We start from the raw sequence: 27225 nt of genomic DNA, 5'->3' as shown, positions 1-27225 counted from the left end.
TTTGAATATAGAAAAACCTAACCCCATTCTTGGAAAAGAAAACTATCCATCTCATCTCTATATCTTGGTTGGACATATTTGTTGAGGAAACCACTACCTGGAAGAGTCAGGTAGGTTCCCTACAACGAAAAAAGAACATTATACTACTCAAAGAAGAAATCAAAACCATTATTAGCATATGAAAGCTCATAAAAATTCATAACATTACAAGATTTTTTTTTTTTTTTTTTTTTTTGAGACAGGTTTTCATTCTGTCACCCAGGCTGGAGTACAGTGGTATGATCTCAGCTCACTGCAACCTACATCTCCGCGCTCAAGCGATTCTCCTACCTCAGTCTCCCGAACAGCTGGGATTACAGGCATGCAACCACCACGCCTGGCTAATTTTTTTTGTACCTTTCGTAGAGATCAGATTTCGCCATGTTGCCCAGGCTGATCTTAAACTCCTAGACTCAAGTGATCCGCCTGTCTTGGCCTTCCAAAGTGCTAGGATTATAGGCATAAGCCACCGTGCCCGACCACAAAATCCTTTTTTTTTTTTTTGAGACAGAGTCTTGCTCTGTTGCCCAGACTGGAGTGCAGTGGTGTGGTCTCAGCTCACTGCAACCTCCGCCTCCCAGGTTCAAGTGATTCTCCTGCCTCAGCCTCCCAAATAGCTGGAACTACTGGTGTGCACCACTACACCTGGCTAATTTTTGTATTTTTGGCAGAGGTGGGGTTTTGCCATGTTGGCCAGGCTGGTCGCAAACTCCTGGCCTCAAGTGATCCACTGACTTCAGCCTCCCAAAATGCCGGGATTACAGGCAGGAACCACCACGCCTGGCCCACTAAATTCCTTTTTAACCTCCCAAGTATTTTTATTTCCAGTGTGTTTTTCAGAAATGTAAGTAAAATAGTGTAATTTAGGGTGTATAAGGAAGCTTGCAATATAACAATGCATATTGAAAAAACCCTTTGTACAGAAAAAAGCATAATTAATACAACAACTAGCATCAAACTCAGTGTATATAAGAATGGCTAAGTGACCATTAGTCATGTGAAAAGCTTAACAACTATTAAGCTCTTATTTTCTTACTAAAAAACAATTTTAAGTTCTTTCAAGGCTATAGTTATGCTTTACATAAGAGGCCCTATTACCCACTAATTCTTAAAATTTCTTCCTACTTAAAATTTCTTTAGACATTTTCAAAGGTTAGTAAAGGAAGAGATCAGATATGCTTACTTAAATCCTTGCTGGTTCCATGCCTGGCCATACATTCCATATGCAGGAACTTGCCAACCATTAGGCATATACTGGCCAATTTGTTGTGCATTTCCATACCACTGGCCCCACTGGCCATAAGGTTGGGGATATCCAATTTGATTCTGCTATTAAATAAAATTTAGTATTACTTGAAGTTAACTGTATATATACAATCCTAATATGTTGATACCACAAATTCTTAGCCAAAACACACAGGGCCATCATTACAATTAAAATGACAGGATAAACAAGAGTTGACTGCTGGGGGAAAAAAAAAAAAAAAAAAAAAAAAGTGAGGTTATACTGCTGTAACTCTACGTGATACTCTGAATGGCATAGTTTTTGGAAGGCATCAGTTGATACCCTAGTAATAAATGTTAAACTTAGTAGAATGTTTAAGTGTTTTGTATACTATCCACATGATTGTTTCCTTTAGATAGGGAAGATGAGATTAGTTATTTCTATATTCAGCTTACTTAAGACACTTATATAGTTTAGGATTTGCTTACTCCCATCTCTGTGCTCCATTTACAGTTTCCTCATAGAAATCTTTGTGGAATCAAGTTTGAACCACTAAAGCTGCCTGGAAAAAAAAAAAGGCAGCAAAATCTGGAAGAAAAATGCCAAGGCCATAACTATATTTACAGCTTTATTTTTGTTTCAGTTGAGTCAAGCATGCTTGTGAGTTCTCCAAATAGTATGTGAATAAATCTACCAAGTATTAAAAAAAGATGTAATACCCTTTTAGGTTTCTTGGAGCATTTTAAAATCCACTGTGTGAGCATGAGTCAATTGAGGCAGTCACATTCATCATGTCACCACTGCAATCCATGAAACACCATTCTGGAACTATAATACATGTAGGAAGAGCCCTTATATACTATCATTTTAGCTTGAAACTTATTAACAAGGATTATCAACAATCTTCACCTTAAAATAACATTATTAGCCCAACAATTACTTCTCAAAGTTAAGAACCCTCTCACCTGTTGCACGGGATTTATCATATCAAGAGTTTCTTTGCCCCAATAGCATTTCACAACATGACCTTCAATGGTAGTACCATTAACAGAAACAATTGCATGTGCTGCACTTTCATGGGAATTGAACCTATTGAAAACAATATTAAGAATCACCAATACAAATTCTTTTAAATATTTATGAATAAAACCTATTTTTAAAAATCAAGGTGAGTCTGAGGTAAAACAGTTTGCGTAACATGGCATATTTTCTTTGCTATTTTTTTCAAAGATCTTGTAGTTCTGGGGAAACTTGTGTTAACAGAGAATGTGTTTCACTGGCTCCTTCCCTTAGGGAGGGAGCTATAAAATCACAGAGGCAAATACGCTAGATGCTAGAGAAATTTCAATTTTTTTTTTGAGACGGAGTCTGGCTCTGTTGCCCATGCGGGAGTGCAGTGATTGTGATCTTGGCTCACTGCAACCTCCACCTCCTGGGTTCAAGTGATTCTCCTGCCTCAGCCTCCCGAGTAGCTGTGATTACAGGCATGCGCCGCCATGCCCGGCTAATTTTTGTATTTTTGTATTCTTAGTAGAGACGGGGTTTCACTATGTTGGCCAGACTGGTCTCAAACTCATGACAGTGATCCACCCGTCTCGGCCTCCCAAAGTGCTGGGAATACAGGCGTGAGTCACCGCACCCGGCCAAAATTTCAACTTCTTTATAACCAAGGTAAATTTTTAAGAAAACGAGGTGCATGTTCAAAAAATATTTTGGAGGAAAAAGTTTATTTTTCATTTATTTTCTGGTTTTCCAGTTACATTACCAAGAAAAAAGTTTTTAAAAAAAACCATCCCTACCGAACAAATGAATATCCTTTATCTGGAAAGACTCGAATTTCCATTATTTGTCCAAAGGGTGAAAAAGTCTGACGCATTAGTTGTTCTGTTAGACAAAAAACCAAAACAAACAAATCACACTAAGTTCTATAAAAATCCTACAAATATTAAGCTTTGCACTTTAAAAATTAATGCCACACAGGGAAGGCCTCCCATACCTGTTAGCCCAGAAGTAACACCTCCACAGTATACAGTACAGTTGCTTGGACTAGACTGATTTACAACCTCATCATATGATAGCTGTTTGGTATTTGCTGGTGAGAGAAAAGGTTTATGTCTTTAATTCATTAAATAAAATGTGCAGAAAGAGAAAAGCAGCATTCACTACACTACTGTAAAGGTAACATTAACCTTGATCAAAATGCTTATATTACACATATTATACTTCAGTTCAGGATTAAACCTCCCCCACGAATGTCTAAAAAATTACCCAGTATTTTCTATTTAATAGGAGACTTGACATTAGAAATAATATTATTTATAATTACAAAAATGAAAACTAAGTACATTTTTGAATAGTAGTCTTGATTTGCTTCTCATCTATTTCTGCAATAAGTCTCCGGGAACAGCTCTAACATTTAAAATCTAGTGTATTTTTCTCCAAAATTCCACATTTCCTTTTCTTCTCCAATACACCTACACTCATATGTACTCTTTGGAGCGGGAGGCTTTCGGGTTGCCCAGTTAGTTCTGATTTGTCTTCCACCAAGCCACTGGCCACCCATCTGTTGAATGGCGTTTTCAGCATCCTGTTCCGTACAACATTAGAAACAATAAAGAAGTCACTATTAGTTGATGTTAAACAACTTTTAGCAGTAGAGAAAACTTGGTGCTTTTCACAAATGTTTAAGTGAAAATGCTTTATGAAATACACAACATATGATAGCTTTCCTAAAATGCAATGGTGCTTTTTATATTTTTAAATTTTTTATTTTATTTATTTTTTGAGATAGAGTCTCGCTCTGTCACCCAGGATGGAGTGCAGTGGTGTGATCTTGGGTCACTGCAACCTCTGCCAACTGGATTCAAACGATTCTCCTACCTCAGCCTCCTGAGTAGCTGGCATTACAGGCATCCACCACCATGCCTGGCTAATTTTTGTATTTGTAGTAGAGATGGGGTTTCGCCATATTGGCCAGGCTGGTCTCGAACTTCTTCTTTTTTTTTTTTTTTTTAAGTCTCGCTCTGTGGCCCAGGCTGGAGTGCAGTGGCGTGATCTCAGCTCACTGCAAGCTCCGCCTCCCGGGTTCACGCCATTCTCCTGCCTCAGCCTCCCAAGTAGCTGGGACTACAGGCACCCGCCACCACGCCTGGCTCATTTTTTGTATTTTTAGTAGAGATGGGGTTTCGCCATGTTAGCCAGGATGGTCTCGATCTCCTGACCTCGTGATCCTCCCAACTCGGCCTCCCAAAGTGCTGGGATTACAGGCGTGAGCCACTGTGCCCGGCCCTGGTCTCAAACTTCTGACCTCAAGTGATCTGTCCACCTCAGCTTCCCAAAGTGCTAGGATTACAGGCATGAGCCACCACACCCAACCCAATGGTGCTTTTATATTGTTTTTCTCTTATTTGAATATTAAACTTTGGGAACATTAATAATCTGAAAAGGTCCTGAGCCCAACAGCCCTAATGAGGTAGATATTATAAAGTTCATGCAACTCAGACTACTATAGAAGAAAATCTTACTTTAAACAATCTAACAAGCTTGTTAACAATATTTGGTTTCTCATTCATCCAACAAATAAATATTGAACAGTTATGTTCCAGGCATGCGGTTAAGAGCTAGGGACACACTGGTAAACAAGTATACATGGTCTCTTACATTCTTTTGTGGGGAACAAATAAAGCAATTACAAATTGTGGTAAGACCTATGAGGCTGAGATAGAGAATATGGGCACAAGGATCTACTACAGACAGGATGAATAAGAAAGGTCTCTCTGAAATGACATTTAAACTGAGCCTGAGAGGAAGAAAGCCCCAGTGGAGAGAAAAGTATTGCAAAGTGTGTTAAGGCACAAAAGTTTGGTATGCATCTGAAAGCAGCATGTGAAAGACTAGTTTCAGTGGAATCTAGCGAGCAAAAAAGAATGTCAGAGAATGAAACTGAAAGATTTTAAGCAAGGAATCATCAAGATTTTAAGCAAGGAATCACCATTCTTTTTTTTTTTTTTTTTTTTTGAGATGGAGTCTTGCTCTGTCTCCCAGGCTGGAGTGCAGTGGCGCGATCTTGGCTCACTGCAAGCTCCGCCTCCCGGGTTCCAGCCATTCTCCTGTACAGGCGCCAGCCACGGAGCCCGGCTAATTTTTTTTATTTTTTAGTAGAGACAGGGTTTCACCGTGTTAGACAGGATGGTCTCGATCTCCTGACCTCGTGATCCGCCTGCCTCGGCTTCCCAAAGTGCTGGGATTACAGGCATGAGCCACTGCACCCGGCAAGAAGGCCATTCTTAGTGCTAAGAGGAGAATGGCTTAGGATAATGGGTAGTAAGGGGATAAAGATACTTTATGAAACTTGTGCAATATTCTACATTTTTAAAAAGTGTTGGTGGCCAGGAGCATTGCAGTAGCAGTGAATGTAACTTAAACTCAAGGCCAAAATAATGGGGGCTGGAGGGGATACCACAAGCAAAAGGAGAGAAAACGTTAACTCTTAGGTTCCTCTAGAGAAATTGGAAAGACAGCATTTACTGAAATGCGGAGAAAGACTAGGAAAGAAAAGGGGAACAGGTCTGAGGAAGAAACAAAAAGCTCCATTAAGAAAAAACTTTGAGATGCCTGTGAGACATATAAATGAAGACCATTTGTTAATAAATGTGGAACACAGAGAAGTAGACTGAAGATACAAAATTCATGCAGACTAGAGAAAGAGCCTATGACAGAGCCCTGAAAAACAGCAAAACTTGAAAAACGGATGAAGGAATAATCACTAGCTAAGGTGACTAGGGAGGAGTAGCCAGTGATGAAGGAAGAAAGCCACAAAAGTGTATGGTCCAGGGAGCCAAGAAAACAGAGGTTAAGAGGTGACCTTGAAAATAGAGTAGCATTGGTACAAAGTGAGAGTAAAACCAGCTTAGAGTAGACTAAAAAGTAAATGGAGTGTAACTTTTGTGTGCACACATCAAAGGTAAGCTTAACCTACTACTGAAGGAACAGGCAAATTCAAGACCTTTCTTGAAATACGAAAACGAAATGCTTTAAAAAAAAAAAAGTAAACAGGGTCTTATTCTGTCATCCAGGCATGATCATAGTTTACTGTAGCCTTGAACTCCTTGGGCTCAAGTGATACTCCCACCTCAGCCTCCTAGTAGCTAGGACTATAAGCATGCACCAACAGGGTTGGCTATTTTTTTTTTTTTTTTTTTTTTTACTATAGTAGGAACAGCCTTTACTGGTTGCAACAGGCAATGGGAGGGATTCGGGGTCCACAGACTAGGTCGCCAGGCTTTTTTTTTTTTTTTTTTTTTTTTTAATGGAGACAGGGTCTTGCTATATGTTGCCCAGGCTGGTCTCTAACTCCTGGGCTCAAGCAGTCCTCCTCCTTCCTTGGCCTCCCAAAGTTCTGTTATTACAGGAATGAGCCACTGTGCCTGGCAGGAAATGCACATTCTTAAAAAGAAACAAATATTATCACCCTAACCAGTCCGAACTCCATGAGACGCTTAACTAATGTTATGTGTTGAACTGTGTCCCTCAAAACGATATGAAGTCCTACACCCTGGTATCTATGAAATATGGCCTTATTTGGAAACAGGGTCTTTGCAGAAGTAATTAAGATGAGGTTATATTGGATTAAGGTGGGCCCCAAATCCAATGACTCAAGTCCTTATAAGAAGTAAAGATTAGACTGGGCACGGTGGCACACACCTATAATCCCAGCACTTGGGAGGCTGAGACAGGTGGATCACTTGAGCCCAGGAGTTCGAGACCAGCCTGGACAACATGACAAAATCCTGCCTCTACAAAAAATAGAAAAATTAGCTGAGCATGGTGGTGCAACACCTGTAGTCCCAGCTACTTAGGAGTTTGTGATGGGAAGATCACCTAAGCCTGGGAGGTCAAGGCTGCAGTGAGTTGTGATTGTGCCACCACACTCCAGCCTGGGTGGCAGAGTGAGGCCCTGTCTCAAAAAAAAAAGATGATTATATGGATACACAAAGAGAGAAGATGGTCATGTGAAGATGAAGGCAGAGATTGGAGTTATACAGCTACAAGCCAATGAATGCCAAGAATTACCAGCAACCACCAGAAGCTTGGAAGAAGCAACAAAGGATTCTTCTACAGAGCCTTCAAAAGAGCATGGACATGCTGACACCTTGATTGTGAATTTCACGCCTCCAAAACATTGAGAAAATAAATTTTTGTTGCTCTAAGCCATCCAGTTTATGATACTTTGATACAGCTCCTCAGGAAAAAAATAAAACTACTCACTCAAAAAAGTGGAAAAAAAAGAGAGATGTATCTATGTTGGTGGTTGTGAATGGGAGGTAAAGTAGAAGCATATGCAAACAACTCCAGAATTATAGCCAAGAAATGGGGATATAGTTAGGGAAGGGATGTGAGGATAAACAGTGGTTTTGATTAAGAGATACTAGATGGCCAGGAACGGTGCCTCATGCCTATAACCCCACCACTTTGGGAGGCCAAGGCGGGCAGACTGGTGGAAGCCAGGAGTTCGAGGCCAGCCTAGGCAACAAAGTGAGATTGTTCCTACAAAAAAAAATTTTTTTTTTTTTTTTGAGACGGAGTCTCGCTCTGTCGCCCAGGCTGGAGTGCAGTGGCGTAATCTCAGCTCACTGCAACCTCTGCCTCCTGGGTTCAAGTGATTATCCTGCCTCAGCTTCCTGAGTAGCCAGGATTACAGGCGGGTGCCACCATGCCTGGCTAATTTTTCTATTTTTAGTAGAGATGGGGTTTCATTATGTTGGTCAGGCTGGTCTCGAACTCCTGACCTCATGATCTGCTTGCCTCCGCCTCCCAAAGTGCTGGGATTACAAGTGTGAGCCACCGTGCCTGGCCTTTTTTTTAAAAAAAAATTAGCTGGGCATGGTGGTGTACACCAGTGGTCCCAGCTACTCCAGAGGCTGAGGCAGGAGGATGGCTTGAGCCCAGGAGTTCGAGGCTGCAGTGAGCTATGATCACACCACTGCACTCCAGCCTGAGTGACAGAGTGAGACCCTGTCTCAAAAAAAAAAAAAAAAAAGAGAGAGATCCTAGGTTGATGAGAATGATCCAGTAGAGAAGGAATAGAGTGATGACACAAAATAGCAGTAGCAACAAGAACAGCACATTATGATTCCATTTATAGGAAATGTTGAGAACAGGGAAATCTACAGAGACAGGAAGTATATTGACAATTGTTCAGGGCTGGCAGGAGGGGCATGAAAGGAGGATAGTGACTGCTAATGAGTCATGTAGCTTCTTTTTGGGGTGGTAAAAATATTCTAAAATTTATTTTGGTAATAGTTGCACAATTCTGTGAATTACCTAGAAACCACTGAATTGTGTAATTAAAAAAAAAAAAATTTTTTTTGAGACAGGGTCTCTGTCGTCCAGGGTGGAGTGCAGTGGTGCAATCTCAGCTCACTGGATCCTCAACTTCCTGGGCTCAGGTGATTCCCCCACCTCTGCCTCTCAAGTAACTGGGACTGCAGGTGTGTGCCACCATGCCTGGCTCATTTTTTGTAGAGAAGGCGTTTTGCCATTTTGCCCAGGTTGCTCTCAAACTCCTAGGATCAAGTAATCTGCCTGCCTTAGTCTCCCAAAGTGCTGGGATTACAGGTGTGAGCCATTGTGCCCGGCCACACTGTATACTTGAATTATATCTCAATAAAGCTGCTGTTAAAACAAAAAACAAAAAAACAAAAAAACACAATGAAGCAGTGGCAGCATAGGCTCAAAGTCCTTGAAAAGGCAAGAGAGGTGGGGACACAATCATAAGTGATTTTGCCTTTGACAGGAAGGACCTTTCCTGTACTATAATAGGAGGAAGAATGGGAAGGTGGATGAATTTTATGTAAGTTTGGTGGTTGAAAAATGAGAAACACATGTTTGCCGAGACAGTACTCTGTACTCACCTAAAGTGTGTGACCATTAAATTAGAAGCAAAACCACCTGAACTCAGTTTTTTTCCAGCAACATTCAGTTATTTTGGGGTAGGAAGAGAAGCTAAGCTCAATCAGTATTGTGGTCTTCCTAGCATGTAGAACATAGGAAGAGAGGCTGGGGGTAATTGCAATCAGGGCTGTAGCAGTGCATAACAGAGCCAAGCACGTATCACAAATTTTACGTAAGTTGAAATTTATAGATTTAAATTTATAGAAGATTTTATAGAAGATTATATTATTTACTGCCGGGCGCTGTGGCTCACGCCTGTAATCCCAGCACTTTGGGAGGCCGAGGCGGGCGGATCACAAGGTCAGGAGTTTGAGACCAGCCTGGCCAACATAGTGAAATCCTGTCTCTACTAAAAATACAAAAAATTAGCCGTGCATGGTGGCGGCACCTGTAATCCCAGCTACTAGGGAGGCTGAGGCAGAAGAATTGCTTGAACCCAGGAGGTGGAGGTTGCAGTGAGCCAAAATCGCGCCATTGCACTCCAGCCCGGGCGACAGAGCGAAACTCTGTCTCAAAAAAAAAAAACCAGATTGTATTATTTACTGAAAGTTACATCTGTTTTATAATGGTTGTCAGAATTTGTATACATCTCTGGCTAACTCCAGAGGCCATACACAGGTTATCAACAGACATCCTTTGCTATTTGACTCTAGTTCATACTAAATACACATTCAACAGTGATTTTTATATAGCAGAACCCTATAGTCCACAATCTCAAAAATGTGAAAAATGAGTTCCTAGCCCATTAAACCCCCAATTTATTTCCCTAAGTTGCACTAAAACATCCTAAAACCTATGAATCAATCCTCTAAGGAACTCAAATTAATCACAGCTATCAATCCATTATAGAAGGTATTTTTCTACCTTTCTAAAATATTATGCTATGCTTAATAGTAAAGTTTTCAGAACCAAATAAATTCTCTTAATTTTTATTTTCTCATCTTACAGGAAAAAAAAAATCTTTGGTAGATGGGACATGTACATGATTGAGCTTGTATTGTTTTCACCTCTCAATATACTTTACAATTTTCAACTTTTCTTTTTTTTCTTGAGACAGGGTCTCACTTTGTCACTCAGGCTGGAGTACAGTGGCTTGATCACGACTCACTGCAGCTTTGGCCTCCTGGGTTTAAGTGATCCTCCCGCCTCAGCCCCGCAAGTAGCTGGGACTACAGGCATGCGTCGCCATGCCTGGCTAATTTTTTGTAGAGATGGGGTTTTGCCATGTTGTCCAGGTTGGTCTTGAACTCCTGACCTCAAGTGATCCACCCACCTTGGCCTCCCAAAGTGCTGGGATTACAGGCGTGAGCCACTGGGCTCGGCTGAATTTTTGGGATTTCCAAAAAAAAAAAAAAAAGTGAAATAAAAAATTATTGTGTAGAGATAGGGTCCCACTAGATTGCCAGCGTTTATCTCAAACTCCTCAGCCTCCCAAAGTGCTGAGGTTATAGGCATAAACCACTGTGCCCGGGTAATATATAATTTTTTAAAAAGTTCCTATCCATCACAGTATTTTATTTTATTTATTTATTTTTTGAGACAGGGTCTCACTCTGTCGCCCAGGCTGTGCTGTGGCATGATCTCAGCTCACTGCAACCTGTGCCTCCTGGGTTCAAGTGATCCTCCTGCCTCAGCTTCCCGAGTAGCTGGGACTACAGGCGCCTGCCACCACGCCTGGATAATTTTTCTATTTTTAGTAGAGACAGGGTTTCACCAGGTTGACCTGGCTCTTCTCAAAGTCCTGACCTCAGGTGATCCACCCGCCTCGGCCTCCCAAAGTGTTGGGATTACAGGTGTGAGCCACCGCGTCTGGCTTCCTCACAGTATTTTATTAGCTACTTTTAAACTACCATGGGAATATAAACTAGGGAGATAATGAATTAAATCCATAAATGAGATTTTCAACATCTACCTTTGGCTGATAATTTAAACAACTTTACTTTCTACATTCTGAAAACATCTTATCACTCTGCATGCCTCAGGTGCCAATAAATGTTAAACAGACAAAACAGAAGAAGATATCTTCTAGTGAGGGTTTATTTTAATCATCAGTAAAATAAACAGCAGACGAAAAAAAGATCAGTAATTAAAACGGAGTGTTTCCATTCTTTACTCTTTAAGCATTGTCCATGCACTTCTCATTGAGCTCACCCATTTGTTGAAAAAGGAGACAAAGCCATATCCCTTAGACTTTCCTGTTGCCATGTCTTTTACCACTCGGGCATCTCTGAAATCAGAAACAATCAGAAGTTTAGGTTTGCAAACTGTCCTCTGGATATCAAATGAGAATTTCACACACAACTCATTCTCATGTTTCACCTTCATTAAAGTGAACCTTTAATGCAAATTCACCTTTTATTCTACAAAATTTATCATGTATCAGGAAATGAGGCTTAATTTTATAGACATGCAAATCAATAACTTAAGTATATATGTATATTTATATTGTACAGAAATTGCCTCTCTCTTCAAAAAACTTTTTAAACTTTTAAATATTAAGCATGGTGAAAGCAGCTACTCACATGAACTACTTAACCACTTATAAAGTTCACAGGACATTAGATGAATGGCTTTCTTTAACCATGCAATTTATAACTTATTTGACACTATATTCTACCTAATCATTAAAAAAAAATAGAAAACTGGAAACCAAAAGAATGAAAAAGTTGTATATTCCCTAAACTAAGCTATTTAATTTTTTCAGATCAATTTATACCCCCCTTTTTGTCTAAATTTTGAGAACTTGACATTTTCAGAAATGTGAAATCATTGAAGAAAAATACTAGACACACACAAGTTTTAAGCTACACAAGAAAAGATTTTACACTGAATTTTATAATAGCATTCATATAAAATTGATTGGAACTACAAGATATAAAAGCAAAATTTTAAAAAGTCAGAAAGTAAAAAAGCACGCCAACATTTATCCACTGTGAACCGTAGCTTGTAGTTAGCCAGGGCAATTCTGTCCATTCTTCAGAGACACTCTGCAAAATAACCAGAGCCCTATTATTTGAGATTGAGTAAAAACCCAGCCATGATAGCTAAAACTCCATACCTCAAAAAATTGGACTCAAATTGTGCTTCACAGGCAATCTGCTTTTAAGTTAGTCAGGTATGTCACAATGCTTGCTCTCTCAGGACACATGAATAAAACAGGCACTTTTATAACAAAAACCCAAGTCAGAAAGCCATGCAATATAATTTTCTATTAAAGTATACATAAGCATATTTTAGATCAATCTGAGTGATTTATTAAGTGTTCAGGGTCAAAATGACAAAAACGTGGTGGTGAAACGGGAAAATTAATGTAAGTCAATGTTCAATATGCAAAAATACTTAATAAATTATCTGTATGGTACGCATGCATTTAATCTGGTAGCTGACTCTCTTCTACGCTGTAATTTGTTAGTCTACCCTAAACTCAAGGAACAGGAAGAGTTTATAGGCTGCATATAAGGGAAAGTACCATATTTTTTATACTAAATGCTTTTACAGACCACTGTTTATTACCCATCTATAAATCAAGCACTGATATTTGCACTTTTTAGAGAATATCATGAGAACCCTTCAACATACAGTTATCAACTTATCTCCTTTAACAACAACAAAAAATCAGGAAAATATGCTACTGACTGACAAATGATTCCTTTAAATGTAGGAAAGCTAATTCCTTATATATTAAAACTCAAACATTATACATTATCTCAATCAAAAATCATAAAACTTAAAGGTCTTACCAAGAAAAAAAAAGTATACACCAATAATCATGGGACCATAAGAAAATCTACAGACTAAAAATATGACACAGAAATATATTTAAGAGAAAAAATTATAACCCACGATTTGTAAATCATGAAATTGCTAAAATCTGAAGGTCACTTAACTTAAACTCACCAACTGTTAAACAATCTTTGCCTAATTCCAAAATAAAATTCCCGTGTTTTCAAAAAAACTACCTCAATTAAAATCAAAGCATTTAATAAAATAGCTACTTAATCTGTTCACAATGTTAGAAAATTTTTTCTTCTTAAAGTTTCAGAAAACGTTAGCCTTGAAAAGTATTCAACTCATATTTATTTCTCTCTGAACAAATTCTCTGGAGAAGCAGCAGCAAAGATCTAGATCAGGCTTCTTTATCCTTTTATGGTTCTATGACTACTCTGACAACAGGATAAAATTTACAAAGATTTTCCACACCAAAATGAAAACACAAAACTGTGCATAGAGATTTAGAGCCCCTGAGAGGCCAAAGGCTAAGACTAAGTCCAGATATTTGAAAGCAAGCTAATTATTATTGAAACTCTAAGATATTATTAAGAGGGACAATCAAGAAATGAAAGCTATACTTATTTTCCTGATCAGGTCTCACAAAGAAAAATGTCATCTTAAAGAAGTCCATTTATAAGCCCTAATTCTGTGACCACCTTTCAAGTTGGTAATTCCTTGGTCACATGCACTGTCACCCCCTAATCAACGAATGATAACTCTTCAAACGAAAGCTCCTAAAATTCACCAATACTACTGGCATTTACTTTCCAGTCTCCTCATCTCATCCCTGCTGTTGCTCTGTTCAAACCAAACCACAGCTAGCACTGCCTTTTTACTACTCTTCTAGGTGGAAAAATAACAGAGCAAGCGGAAACCCTGAAGAAGTTTTCTAAGCTAATTACTCTACAGAAAGTACTATAAACAACTTGTTATTCTTACTCTAATATGGCATGCTTTTCAAAATTTTAAAGTTCTTCTATGATGAATGCTATCTCAAGTAAGGTATTTATTCATAAGGGCCTAAAATGTATGATTAATAACAAGTGCAAGCAAGGCAGTGCTTCATAAAATATTATTAAGGCACTATTACTGTTAGCAGTTTTTTTAAAAGGGTGTAAATATCTAGAAAATAATATTCAATAGCTGCTTTTTAAGTTGAATCATTAAGGTTTCTTTTTGTTAAAATATATTAACACAAAATGCATGGTATCATAGAAGTACCCAACAGATCTAAATTCCTTCGTTATAGCACAATTTTACTAAAGATTGTCACCAAGCTAGCTTGATACCTATATAAGAAAGTATAACATGTACAATGGCAAATTTGTCTCTAAAGAGCTATGCTAATTGAAAAAGGATTTTAAGATAATTGAAAACCAAAGGTTTATTCATCAATGGGAAAACAATCTTTTGCTGTTAACTTCTTGAATGATCTCTAAACAATGTAATACATTATATTCAAGTTATAAAATTAATGTACAAAATTCACATTAGAATTATTTTCAAGTTATGTCTACATATAATTGTTTCTAATTAAAAGGATTTTATTTATCTTCTGTTACTTACGATATTCTTCCAAATGGTGCAAAAGCAGCTTTTATATCTTCAGTTGTAATTTCTGGGCTGAGATCACCAACAAAGACATGGAAATGATCTTATAAGGGGAAGGAAGGGGAAGTGAAAAGAAAAATAGAACTTTAGAATTTAAAAAGTACTAAAATCTATTCAATAAAGTATTCTTAAAATGATTATGGCTTATGATAAAGTATAAATAAAACACTATCCTATATCTATACAAATCCTATCAATTTTAAACAATGAATCAAGGTAACAATATAGGAAAAATTCTCCTGAAACGACTGTGATACATCTAACTGTAAAGTGACATTTATATTTCTATTTACAGTCAATTATTACACTGGTCTAAGAAAATAAACTAATAACATACAAGTTTCAGTTCTGCAAAAAAATTTAATGACTTAGTTACCATTCTAACAATAATTATTTACTTTTATTCAGTTTACCACTATATTAAGGCTTTACAAATTAAAATAAAATAGTGGTACTGTGAATTATGTAGACTAGATTTGCCTCAGTTAACACAATTTACTGAAGCTAGCTACATGATATATACTTGGTTTAACCATATTTTGTGAAGAACAATCAAAGAAATACCTTGCATTGCAACAGTTTGATGTTAAAGTATTTGACAGTTTTCTCAAAAGCCAACAGTTTTGGTTGCCCAGACATTACACCATTCAGTTTATGTGAATCCATGTGCAAGTGAACTAAGACTGAAGGCAACAGAATGAAAACAGTAATCCCTTCACTTTATATCAGAACCATTAAAAAAGCATTGGAGAGAAATAACCATCCCATATCTGAAGTTTTTAAAAAAGACAATTATCAAAAAAAGAAACACTTTAAAAATGCAAAATTGTCGGACCAACACTTTAAAATGGACACATACATCAATTTGACAAAGCATATTTGGAAAGAAAAGTTACCCATATTTGACAGGCCTTAAACAACATTTTGGATTGTTCTTTGGGAAACAAAATTTGAGGAGCAACTCAAGCATTTGGAAGATCTGGGTATGAAGCCCAGATGGTGACCTCAGGAAAGGAGGGTATTTTGCCCCTTAGTTGGTGAAAGTAGTTCTAAGGCATCAGCTGCTACCAAACGGGTCAGAAAGCTTGAACTAGCACCAAAGTAGCGGACAAGCTATACTTGGTCAACACTGAGAAGGGAGAAAAGTATTGCTAGAGAGACAAATAGAAATAATATCTCCTCCCGCCCCCCTCCCCCAAATATCAAACAAAAAAACTTCAGGTGGTTAGTGAATACCCTTTCAAGAGATTTCATTTTATGTTTAAGAAGATACAATTACCTTGTGAACGCTGTGTGCTGACAACGGTACTACCTGATGACAAAGATTAGATTTGTTCTTAAATTTATTAACACAAACACATTCAATCATATCTTAGGATAACGATCAAAACATTACTGCAAACATGTATGATGTTTATAGGCTTTACAATAAAACTACTGGGTATAATAAAAACAAATGTTCAAAGAGCATAAAATATACTTACTGCTTGTATCTTTCTTTTGACTGCTGGGGGTTGTTGCCCAATTCACTTTGACTTCCTAAAAAAAAATTTTTACATTTATACTTCACAAAAATAAACCCCAAAATCACATTTGCATCTATAAACACACAGGAAGATATCTGTTTAAGATGAAACACTGAAGGAGATACCAGCTCTGGTCAAGTTTCAATACTTAATCTTCTGACCTACGTTTAGGCAAATAATGTTGACAAATCCTAATCTTTATGTGTCTGTTATCATTCAATTAACCTTTCCTACCTACAGTACCCATATTATTTTTTTCCTTTCATTCTTTTCCATTAGCATCCAAGCTTGAGTAATTCAGCAAATATTCTGGTATTTACCATGTACAATCCACCATGGAAAATACTAATATAGGCTGCTGGCTGACGCCTGTAATCTCAGCACTTTCAAAGGCCAAGACAGGCGGATCACCTGAGGTCAGGAGTTCAAGACCAGCCTGGCCATCAGAGTGAAACCTTGTCTCTACAAAAATACAAAAATTAGCTGGGCATGATGGTGGGTGCCTGTCATCCCAGCTACCCAGGAGGCTGAAGCAGAAGAATTGCTTGAACCCATGAGGCGGAGGTTACAGTGAGCCAAGATGGTGCCACTGCACTCCAGCCTGGGTGACAGAGCAAGATTCCATCTCAAAAAAAAAAAACAAACCTGGGGGCGGTGGCTTACACCTGTAATCCCAGCACTTTGGGAGGCCGAGACGGGCAGACTGGATCATGAGGTCAGGTGACTGAGACCATCCTGCCCAACATGGTGAAACCCTGTCTCTACTAAAAATACAAAAAATTAGCCAGGCGTGGTGGTGGGCGCCTGTAGTCCCAGCTACTCCAGATGCTGAGGCTGGAGAATGGCATGAACCCGGGAGGCGGAGCTTGCAGTGAGCTGAGATCACGCCGCTGCACTCCAGCCTGGGCGACAAAGCGAGACCCAACTCAAAAAAAAAAAAAAGAAAATACTAACATAAATACAAGCCTCTGCCCTCTAAAAGCTTTATCCTACCTTTTTAATATTATATGTCAATAACTGACCTTTTGCTATAAAGTGTTTAATGTTTCAGCCAGGCGCGGTGGCTCACACCTATAATCCCAACACTTTGGGAGGCCGAGGCAGGCGGATCACCTGAGGTCAGGAGTTTGAGACCAGTCTCAACTAACATGGTGAAACCTCATTTCTACTAAAAATATGAAAAATTAGCCGGATGTGGTGGTGCGTGCCTGTAATCCCAGCTACTAGGGAGGCTGAGGCAGGAGAATTACTTGAACCCGGGAGGCAGAGGTTGCAGTGAGCCAAGACTGCGCCACTGCACTCCAGATTGGGCAACAAGGGCAAAATTCCGTCTCAAAAAAAAAAAAAAAAAAAAAAAAAGTGTTTAATGTTTCTAAAAAGGAAACAAAATCATATATAACTTAAATTTTTTCAGTGCAAGTCACCTTCTTTAATTACGACAGCTTACCTTACCCATTATCTTCCGTCCATTCATAGCAGCTAATGCTGCAGCTGCATGACGATGCTCATGAAACTCCACAAAACAATAGGGATCATTTCCAGCTGTCTGTGGGAGAAGAAACACAAAAGCCAATTTTAAGCTTTATTCACCCATTACCTTAAAATTATGTAAAAAAAAAAAAATCTTAAACCAAGTTGTAAACATCTAAGTTATCAGGCCATGGAGAATGAATGGTCTATTCCGCAAGTAAATTTTAGATTTAAAAAAGTAGGCTGGGTGAGGTGGCTCACGCCTGTAATCCCAGCACTTTGGGAGGCCAAGGCAGGTGGACCATGAGGTCAGCAGTTTGAGACCAGCTTGGCCAACGTGGTGAAACCCTGTCTCTATTAAAAAAAAATACAAAAATTAGCCAGGCGTGGTGGCAGGCTCCTGTAATCCCACCTACTCGGGAGGCTGAGGCAGGAGAATTGCTTGAACCCAGGAGGTGTAGGTTGCAGTGAGCCGAGCCTGCGCCATTGCACTCCAGCCTGGGCGACAGAGCAAGACTCCGTCTCAAAAAAAAAAAAAAAGAAAAGAAAAAAAAAAAGTAAACAGCCAGGCCTGGTGGAGAGCTCCTGTAGTCCCAGCTACTTTAGGAGGCTGAGGAGGGAGGAATGCTTGAGCCTAGGAGTTTGAATCCAGCCTGGGCAACACAGCAAGATCCTCTCTAAAATAATTAAAAAGTAAAAAAAAAAGCCAACACTTAAAATCACACTGCTTTTATACATAGCTATTTTCTTCAACAGGTTATACTATAGTACTATAATTTAATATTAATGACTAGGTATCCTAACTGGATATATAGCTACACATACCCCATCATCATATAACCATTTGTTCAAGCTACACAGATTAAATTTGACTGAACTCCTAGGTTCTGAAGTCTCACTTCGGCTTTTTATGATTTTTCTATCCCCTCCCTGTTATAAGTTACTTTTTACTGCTACAAATGTACATTGCTCCTTGCTGCTACTAGTTTGCTGAGTAGCAGAAAATCTTAGCCAACCTTCTTAAATCTGTTTTAAAATACAGGTAAATAGGCTCTGAAAACTGAAGAGATTCTCTGGTAAGTAAAATTTTAGAATAGGTTTTAGAATGTGAACTTTCTGACATCAATTTTTTGCTTGCTCAGAAGCCTTTAAAAAATTATCTTCCCACCGGGCGTGGTGGCTCACACCTGTAATCCCAGCACTTTGGGAGGCCGAGGAGGGCAGATCACGAGGTCAGGAGATCGACACCATCCTGGCTAGCACGGTGAAACCCTGTCTCTACTAAAAATACAAAAAATTAGCCGGGCGTGGTGGCGGGCACCTGTAGTTCCAGCTAACTCGGGAGGCTGAGGCAGGAGAATGGCGTGAACCCAGGAGACGGAACCTGCAGTGTGCAGTGAGCCGAGATTGTGCCACTGCACTACAGCCTGGGCGACAGAGCCAGACTCCGTCTCAAAAAAAAAAAAAAAAAAAAGAAAAAAAATTATCTTCCCGGCCAGGTGTGATGGCTCACACCTGTAATCCCAGCACTTTGGGAGACCAAGGTGGGCTGATCACCTGAGGTCAGGAGTTCGAGACCAGCCTGACCAACATGGTGAAACCCTGTCTCTACTAAAAATACAAAATTAGCTGGGTGTGGTGGTGCATGCCTGTAATCCCAGCTACTCAGGAGGCTAAGGCAGGAGAATCGCTTGAACCCTGGAGGCAAAGGTTGCGGTGAGCTGAGATCATGCCATTGCACTCCAGCCTGGGCAACAAGAGTGAAACTCTGTCTCAAAAAAAAAAAAATTATCTTCCCTTGGCCGGGCACAGTAGCTCATGCCTGTAATCTCAGCACTTTGGGAGGATGAGGCAGGTGGATCACCTGAGGTCAGGAGTTCGAGCCTAGTCTGGCCAAAATGGTGAAACCTCATCTCTACTAAAAATACAAAAATTAGCTGGGTGTGGTGGCGTTCACCTGTAATCCCAGCTACTCGGGAGGCTGAGGCAGGAGATTCACTTGAACCCGGGAGGCGGACGTTGCAGTGAGCCGAGATTGTGCCACTGGATTCCAGTCTGGGCGCACAGCGAGACTCTGTCTCAAAAAAAAAAAAAAAAAACTTCCCTTTTCTGCTGGTGTTCCAGGTAGGTGAGGCTATGTGATAAATAGAACCTGGATGTTTAATTATAAATTAAAGTAGCAGAAAAAAATTCCAATTTTTACACCTATAGTGTAAAATATCAAATGACATTATAGGCCATTTTAAAATTCTTTCCATAGCCTCCTAAACAGATTTGTTAAAATAAAAAACTAATTCAAAAGACTAGAAAGCTACTAAAATAGAGGAATATACAATTTTATTTCAAGTACAATTAATACTTTTTACTTAATTTTTTTTAAGAGATGTGGTCTTGTTATGTTGCCCAGGCTGGTCTCAAATTCCTAGGCCCAAGTGATTCTCCAGCCTCTGCCTCCCAAAGTGTTGGGATTACAGGCATCAGTCACTGTGTACATCCACAATTAACAGTTTGAGAGTCACTGGCAATGACTTGTAGAAATTTTAAAGCAACAAGGCCAAGACAAAGTTTAATATATTGGGACCATATTTTGTCTAAAAAAATTAGAGAATAAAAATGTTATATAACTCAAACTAATAAAACACAATGGGAATTCTATTACCAAGATCAATGCTGACAGGCAACACTGAAATGAAGTTAGAAAAAGTCACTTGCGGCTGGGTGTGGTGGCTCACGCCTGTAATCCCAGCACTTTGGGAACCTGGGGTGGGTGGATCATGACATCAGGAGATCGAGACCACCTGGCCAACATGGTGAAACCCTGTCTCTACTGAAAATACAAAAACTAGCCAGGTGTGGTGGCGCATGCCTGTAATCCCAGCTACTTAGGAGGCTGAGGCAGGAGAATAGCTTGAACCTGGGAGGCAGAGTTTGCAGTGAGCTGAGATCATGCCATTGCACTCCAGCCTGGGCAACAGAGTGAGACTCTGTCTAAAAAAAAAAAAAGAAAAAGTCACTTGCATTTAAGAGTAAATAAATAAAAAAGAATATGGTTTACTTAATTTATATGCAGAAAAAACTTTAACTTTTTAAATAAGAATCGAAGCATATAAACATATTATCAGCATATTATCAGTCCAGGAAGCATAAAATTTATAAATGTGAACATTAGTCTCAGAATGTGAACAGACTGGAATTTAGATTTCAATTATAAAAATCTAAGCTTGTGAGCGATAAGAATCCACAAATGATAAAAAGTGGCAAAGGCTAACCTGTTTTTTTCTGTAGCCAAGGCAATCATTAACATTTTGTCTAATGATCTTTCCCCAGGGAAATATATGACCAGCCAGAGAGAGGGTAGCAGCAGGCAAACCAATGGAGAAGATTTATATTCGGATAAATCAACTGGGGTTTACAGCCTTGCTTTGCCTCATTTCCTCATACATGAAATGAGAATAACACCTTCTTTATGTTTCTATTGAGCATTTGTGACAATGTATTAAAGTAATTGACAGGCAGCAAATTTTCCATAAATGCTACCATTGGAATAAGTAAGGAGATCTAGATTAAGGAAAGACTGGTTTTAAATTCCTCTTCATTTTTCCCCATCTTTCCCTCCTGTCTTTCTCTATGGGTACAGGGATTTTTTCTCCTTTATCCAAAGGCATACCAGTATTAAATGTGATAGAATAAAAGAACATAACTCTTTGTTGATTTCATCTATATAATATGCAGATGATTTTGCAGCATCAGAACAAAGGTCTGACAACATTTTAAGATCTAAGACAACAAATCAAAGCCAATTGGATAAATATATATTTTTGAGACAGTCTCCCTCTGTCACCCAGGCTGGAGTGCAATGGTGCAATCTTGGCTCACTGCAACCTTCGCCTCCTGGGTTCAAATGATTCTACTGCCTTAGCCTCCTGAGTAGCTGGGATTACAGGCGCTTGCCACCATGTCCGGCTAATTTTGGTATTTTTAGTAGAGACAGGGTTTCACCATGTTGGTCAGGCTAGTCTCGAACTCTTGACCTCATGATCCGCCCGCCTCGGCCTCCCAAAGTGCTGGGATTACAGGTGTGAGCCACTGTGCCCGGCTAAATAATTACTTTTAAAAATATCAAGTAAAAAACAGATGAGCTGGAATACAACAGGAAAGAAGGTAACAGATACACATACACACATACATGATTGTCTTTTCTGGAGAAAAGAAAACTGAAAGTTTATAGTAGGCTGGGTGCAGTGGCTATACCAATACCCTGTCTTTCAAGACAAACAAACAAACAAACAAACAAACAACCCAAAAGTTTACAGAAAGGAGAGACCATGGGACAAAAGGATTTCTCTTTAACATTGCCTTTCCCATTAAAAAATTTAGGTCGGGTACGGTGGCTCATACCTGTAATCTCAGCACTTTGGGAGGCCAAGACAGGTGGATCACCTAAGGTCGGGAGTTTGAAACCAGCCTGACCAACATGGAGAAACCCCATCTCTACTAAAAATACAAAATAAGCCAGGTGTGGTGGCACATGCCTGTAATCCCAGCTACTTGGGAGGCTGAGCCAGAAGAATTGCTTGAACCCAGGAGGTGGAGGTTGCAGTGAGCCGAGATCGCACCATTGTATTCCAACCTGGGCAACAAGACCGAAACTCCGTCTCAAAAAAAAATTCAAAGTCTTTTCCCCCCAACCAGGAGACAAAGACTCCAGGGAAATGGGGTAAATGTTCCCTAAATGTCTTTTTATACATATTATGATTCAGGGTTAACACCAATTAGATGAATGAGTTGTGTTTGTGTGTGTGTGTGTGTGTGTGTGTGTGTGTGTGTTTTAATACATTAAGGTCTCATAAATAGGAATTGCCTAAATACAAGAAAAACTTGAATGATGACCTTTAAAAATAAAGTTAAAAATACCTTCACTATACCAAATGCCTATTATTTTTAAACCTGTTTTCCAATTTAATTGTAAGAGCTGAATTTATTAGCCAATTGACACCACATATAAACATTTCTGATGCCTCAATGCACCTGAAAGAGCCCACATATATATAGTTCCCATCTGATCTAGAAATAACTAGTTCTATTGTCATCTTCCATCATGTAATAAAACAAATTAAATTCAGCTGTCAAAACAGGTTCATTACAAATTCACTAAAATCCCTATTAATTTAGAATATGGTAAACTAAAACTATATTTAGACTACAGTAAACTAATAATTTATACTATATTTAGACCATGGTAAACTAAGAATTCCTTCCAAGCAATCGCTTTAAGTAATGTGTAAAAAAAAAAAAGAATAAAGTTAACTAAGTAAAATACCCTTACATCCATAATCATTTTGCAGTTTTTACAAGGTCCAATCTGGCTAAAGAGTTGCAGAATTAGAGCTTCTGTCACATCTCTGGAAAGGTTACCGACGTATCTGAAACACAAAGAAAAACAATTTACCTTTTTTTTTTTTTGAGACGGAGTTTCCCTCTTGTTGCCCAGGATAGAGTGCAATGGCACGATCTCGGCTCACCACAACCTCCGCCTCCAGGGTTCAAGTGATTCCCCGGCCTCAGCCTCCCCAAGTAGCTGGGATTACAGGCATGTGTGACCACACCCAGCTAATTTTGTATTTTTAGTAGAGACGGGGTTTCTCCATGTTGGTCAGGCTGGTCTCCAACTCCTGACCTCAGGTGATCCGCCCGCCTCAACCTCCCAAAGTGCTGAAATTACAGGTGTGAGACACCGCACCCGGTCTTTTTTTTTTTTTTTTAAAGAGAAACAGTCTGGCTATATTGCTCAGGCTGCTCTCAAACTCCTGGCCTCAAGCAAACCTACTGCCTTGGCCTCCTGAGTAACGGACTAGAGGAACCACCACACCCAGCTCAATTTACCTCAATTTATTTTTGTTTTTCAGACAAGGTCTTGCTGGGTTGCCTAGACTAGAGTGTAGTGGCACAATCTTGGCTCACTACAACCTCCACCTCCTGGGCACAAGGGATTCTCCCACCTCAGCCTCCCAAGTAGCTGGGACCACATGCGTGTGCCATCATATCTGGCTAATTTTTTCACATTTTCTGTAGAGAAGGGGTTTCACCATGTTGCTGAGCTGGTCTCAAACTCCTGGGTTCAAGGGATCTGCCCGCCTTGGCCTCCCAAAGTGTAATCTTAAAGATTACAGGCATGAGGCATTGTGCCCAGCCCTTGATTTACCATTTTTAATTTGCTTATTCTCTATCAGTTTCTAAAGTTGTTCATTAAAAATTAAACTTGAGAAATAGGCAGATCTTTGCCTTAAACTATAATATTTGGGAGTAACTTTTAAAAGTTTGCCAACACTTCAAAATCTCTTTGAAAACAGATGTCAAGTATGTTATTTGAAAATATATTAGCTAGGTGTGGTGGCTCACGCCTGTAATCCCAGCACTTTGGGAAGCCAAGATGGGAAGATCACCTGAGGCCAGGAGTTGAGACCAGCCTGGTAAACATGGTGAAACCCTGTCTCTACTAAAAACACAAAAATTAGCCAGGCATGGTGGTACACATCTGTAAACCCAGCTACTTGGGAGGCTGAGGCAGGAGAATCACTTGAACCCAGGAGGCAGAGGCTGGGTTAGCTGAGGTTGCACCACTGCACTCCAGCCTGGGCAACAGAGTGAGACTATGTCTCAAAAAAGAAAAAAGAAAATATATTACACCTTGCTAGTGAAGGGGAAGCTAGTATGTGCATGTCTGTTTTAGTCATGGTTCTGCAAATTGATTGCTTGTTTCTAAGTTTCCAGGCTTACCTTAGGAAGACAAGCTTTAAAAACACTCAAATGAATCATCATTAGTTATATAAAATATCTTATACAATAATGGCTGGGCGTGGTGGCTCACACCTGTAATCCCAGCACTTTGGGAGGCTGAGGAGGGTGGATTACTTGAGGCCAGGAGTTTGACACCAGCCTGGCCAACGTAGTGAAACCCCTTCTCTACTAAAAACACAAAAATTAGCCAGGCGTGGTGGTGCCTGCCTGTAATCCCAGCTACTGGGGAGCGGCTGAGGCATGAGAATTGCTTGAACCCAGGAGGCAGAGGTTACAACGAGCCCCGATCATGCCACTGCACTCCAGCCTGGGTGATGGAGCAAGACTGTCTTAAAAAAGAAAAAAAAAGGCTGGGCGTGGTGGCTCACACCTGTAATCCCAGCACTTTGGGAGGCCGAGGCGGGCGGATCACGAGGTCAGGAGATCAAGACTATCCTGGCTAACACGATGAAACCTCGTCTCTAATAAAAATATAAAAAATTAGCTGGGCGTGGTGGTGGGCGCCTGTAGTCCTGGCTACTCGGGAGGCTGAGGCAGGAGAACGGCATGAATCTGGGAGACGGAACTTGCAGTGAGCCGAGATGGTGCCACTGCACTCCAGCTTGGGCAACAGAGCGAGAGTCGATCTCAATAAAAAAATAAAAATAAAAATATACCATCAAAGCTAAGAGGCATTGCAATTACTTCTACTTCTATGCTATTACTACTACTAAGAACACTGACGTTCCCCCAATTTTTATTTTTATTTTTTTTGGACAAAGTCTCGCTCTGTCACCCAGGCTGGAATGCAGTGTTGTGATCTCAGCTCATTGCAACCTCCGCCTCCCAGGTTCAAGTGATTCTCCTGCCTCAGCCACCCGCGTAGCTGGGACTACAGGCGCCCGTCACCACGCCCAGCTAATTTTTTTATATTTTTGGTAGAGACGGGGTTTCAGCATATTGGCCAGGCTGGTACCCCCAATTTTTAAATTAACATTACTTCCCTTATTTGTTCAATTTAGGTAGACTTTGGTTATGCAATGAACACATTTTTGAAAAGTTATAGGTAAATTATCAGTTGTTTTGAATGCTTACAGTGGGATGAGAAACCTTCCATTTAACATTACTGATCGGTAGAAGAGGGGTGAAAGGGAGTAGAAAGATCACAGATTGTGAGTTGGTAATCAATAAAAATATAAATCGTGCATTACAAGACCATAAGACTATGATGATCTTCATTTAAAGGGTTTAGACTAGGGGCAGTGGTTCACATCTGTAATCCCAGCACTTTTGGAGGCCAAGGTGGGAAGATCACTTTAGCCAAGGAGTTCAAGATCAGCCCAGTCAATACAGTGAGACCCCCGTCTCTACCAAAAATAAAAATAAAGATAAAAAATTAGCTGGACATGGTGGCTCTATGTCCATGGCATGGTCCCAGCTACTTCGGATGCTGAGGTGGGAAGATCACTTGAACCCAGGAGTTAAGAGGCTGCAGTAAGCTATGATTATGCCACTGCACTCCATCCCAGGTGACAGAGCAAAATTCTATCTCTTAAAAAAAATAAAGGGTTTATTATTTATTTATTTATTTTGAGATGGAGTCTTGCTCTGTCGCCCAGGCTGGAGTGCAGTGGCGCGATCTCGGCTCACTGCAAGCTCCACCTCCCGGGTTCACGCCATTCTCCTGCCTCAGCCTCCCGAGTAGCTGGGACTACAGGCACCCGCCACCACGCCCGGCTGATTTTTTGTATTTTTAGTAGAGATGGGGTTTCACCATGTTAGCCAGGATGGTCTCGATCTCCTGACCTCGTGATCCACTTGCCTCGGCCTCCCAAAGTGTTGGGATTACAGGCGTGAGCCACTGCGCCCGGCCAGTAAAGGGTTTATAAATAAGTTTTTAAATGAGATTTTGAGATGAGATTACCTCTCGTCATTTTACAGAGTTAGAGGTTTATCAGTTCTGGAATCAGGAAATGCAGTCTCCCCAAAATGGTAGTTTCTCATTTGTGTCTCAGGTACCCTTCAGAAAATTTGATACAAGGTATGGACTTTCTCCCCAGAAAAGCAAACATTCATACATGCTCACAAAGTGTGGAATCAATTTCTTCTTTCCATCTACCATTCAACAAACACATATTGAGTGCTTAACACGAAGCCTTCGGAAAAGGTTAAGATGGCAAAGGAAGAAATGCTGAGTCTTAATAACAAATGACATTTAACGATCAGTTAAAATAATGGTACTCAAAAGAGAAAGTAACAGCAACATTTACCCAACAGCAATTTACCAGTATTGGGAGTTATTACTACACCAAGTCTTTATTCTGAAAAAGAGACAGAATTAAGCATTTATCCTACTAAGTAGGAACTCCTACTAAAGAGTGTAATCTAATAGCTCTAGTTTAGAAAAGTTCTTCTTTACAGAAGAATGCTAGTTAATAAATGTAGAAAGATACTATTAAATTAACAATGTGTAAACCCTAATGAAATAACTGATTCAGGCAAGGATCTTTAATTTATGCTTAAACTACTACATGAACAGCTGGTGTGGAAATAGTCACAAGGTGTCAAAGTTATCACATAGATTACTTAATAAATTGCAAAGGGAAAACCTTACCTTAAAAATGAGAGCTTTGGCTGTTACCACTATGACCCAGTGATAAAATTTTCAATTATTTTATAGATGGGCAACGACCAATGAGACACTGCCTATACATAATATGAATTACACACTATCACCTATGAAATATGTACATAAAAAAGTCTAACCTAAATCTAACCAAGCTGAAAATTAGATTTAAGTTTACAGGATATTAGGCAAATAAAACAATTCCATGAATCCAGATGTGGGACATT

General features: G+C 39.6%; 1 protein-coding gene across 18 annotated transcripts in view; it reads right to left on the bottom strand.

Moving 5' to 3' along the window:
* TIA1 (TIA1 cytotoxic granule associated RNA binding protein) overlaps positions 1-27225 on the bottom strand; it is a 200176-nt gene that overhangs the window by 2906 nt on the left and 170045 nt on the right. For 2 of the 18 annotated variants that reach the window (XM_063648599.1, XM_054475144.2), the window contains exons 2-12: positions 22922-23018; positions 17573-17671; positions 16084-16138; positions 15879-15911; positions 14555-14642; positions 11369-11444; positions 3743-3851; positions 3261-3356; positions 3064-3148; positions 2230-2353; positions 1223-1368 (exon numbers count right to left, since the gene is read on the bottom strand). In XM_063648599.1, the coding sequence (XP_063504669.1) occupies positions 1223-1368; positions 2230-2353; positions 3064-3148; positions 3261-3356; positions 3743-3851; positions 11369-11444; positions 14555-14642; positions 15879-15911; positions 16084-16138; positions 17573-17671; positions 22922-22933 (923 nt within the window). In that variant the 5' untranslated portion in view covers positions 22934-23018. Of the gene's footprint in view, positions 1-1222; positions 1369-1428; positions 2093-2229; positions 2354-3063; positions 3149-3260; positions 3357-3609; positions 3852-11362; positions 11445-12138; positions 12205-14554; positions 14643-15163; positions 15825-15878; positions 15912-16083; positions 16139-17572; positions 17672-22915; positions 23019-27225 lie in introns of those variants that run through there. The other 16 variants (XM_054475145.2, XM_063648597.1, XM_063648596.1 and 13 more) reach the window with 16 other exon arrangements.

Source organism: Pongo pygmaeus, chromosome 12 (assembly GCF_028885625.2).
Source record: "Pongo pygmaeus isolate AG05252 chromosome 12, NHGRI_mPonPyg2-v2.0_pri, whole genome shotgun sequence".
NCBI classification, from domain to species: domain Eukaryota; kingdom Metazoa; phylum Chordata; class Mammalia; order Primates; family Hominidae; genus Pongo; species Pongo pygmaeus.
Note: the sequence above shows the minus strand (reverse complement) of the source record. Positions and strands in the feature narration are given on the sequence as shown.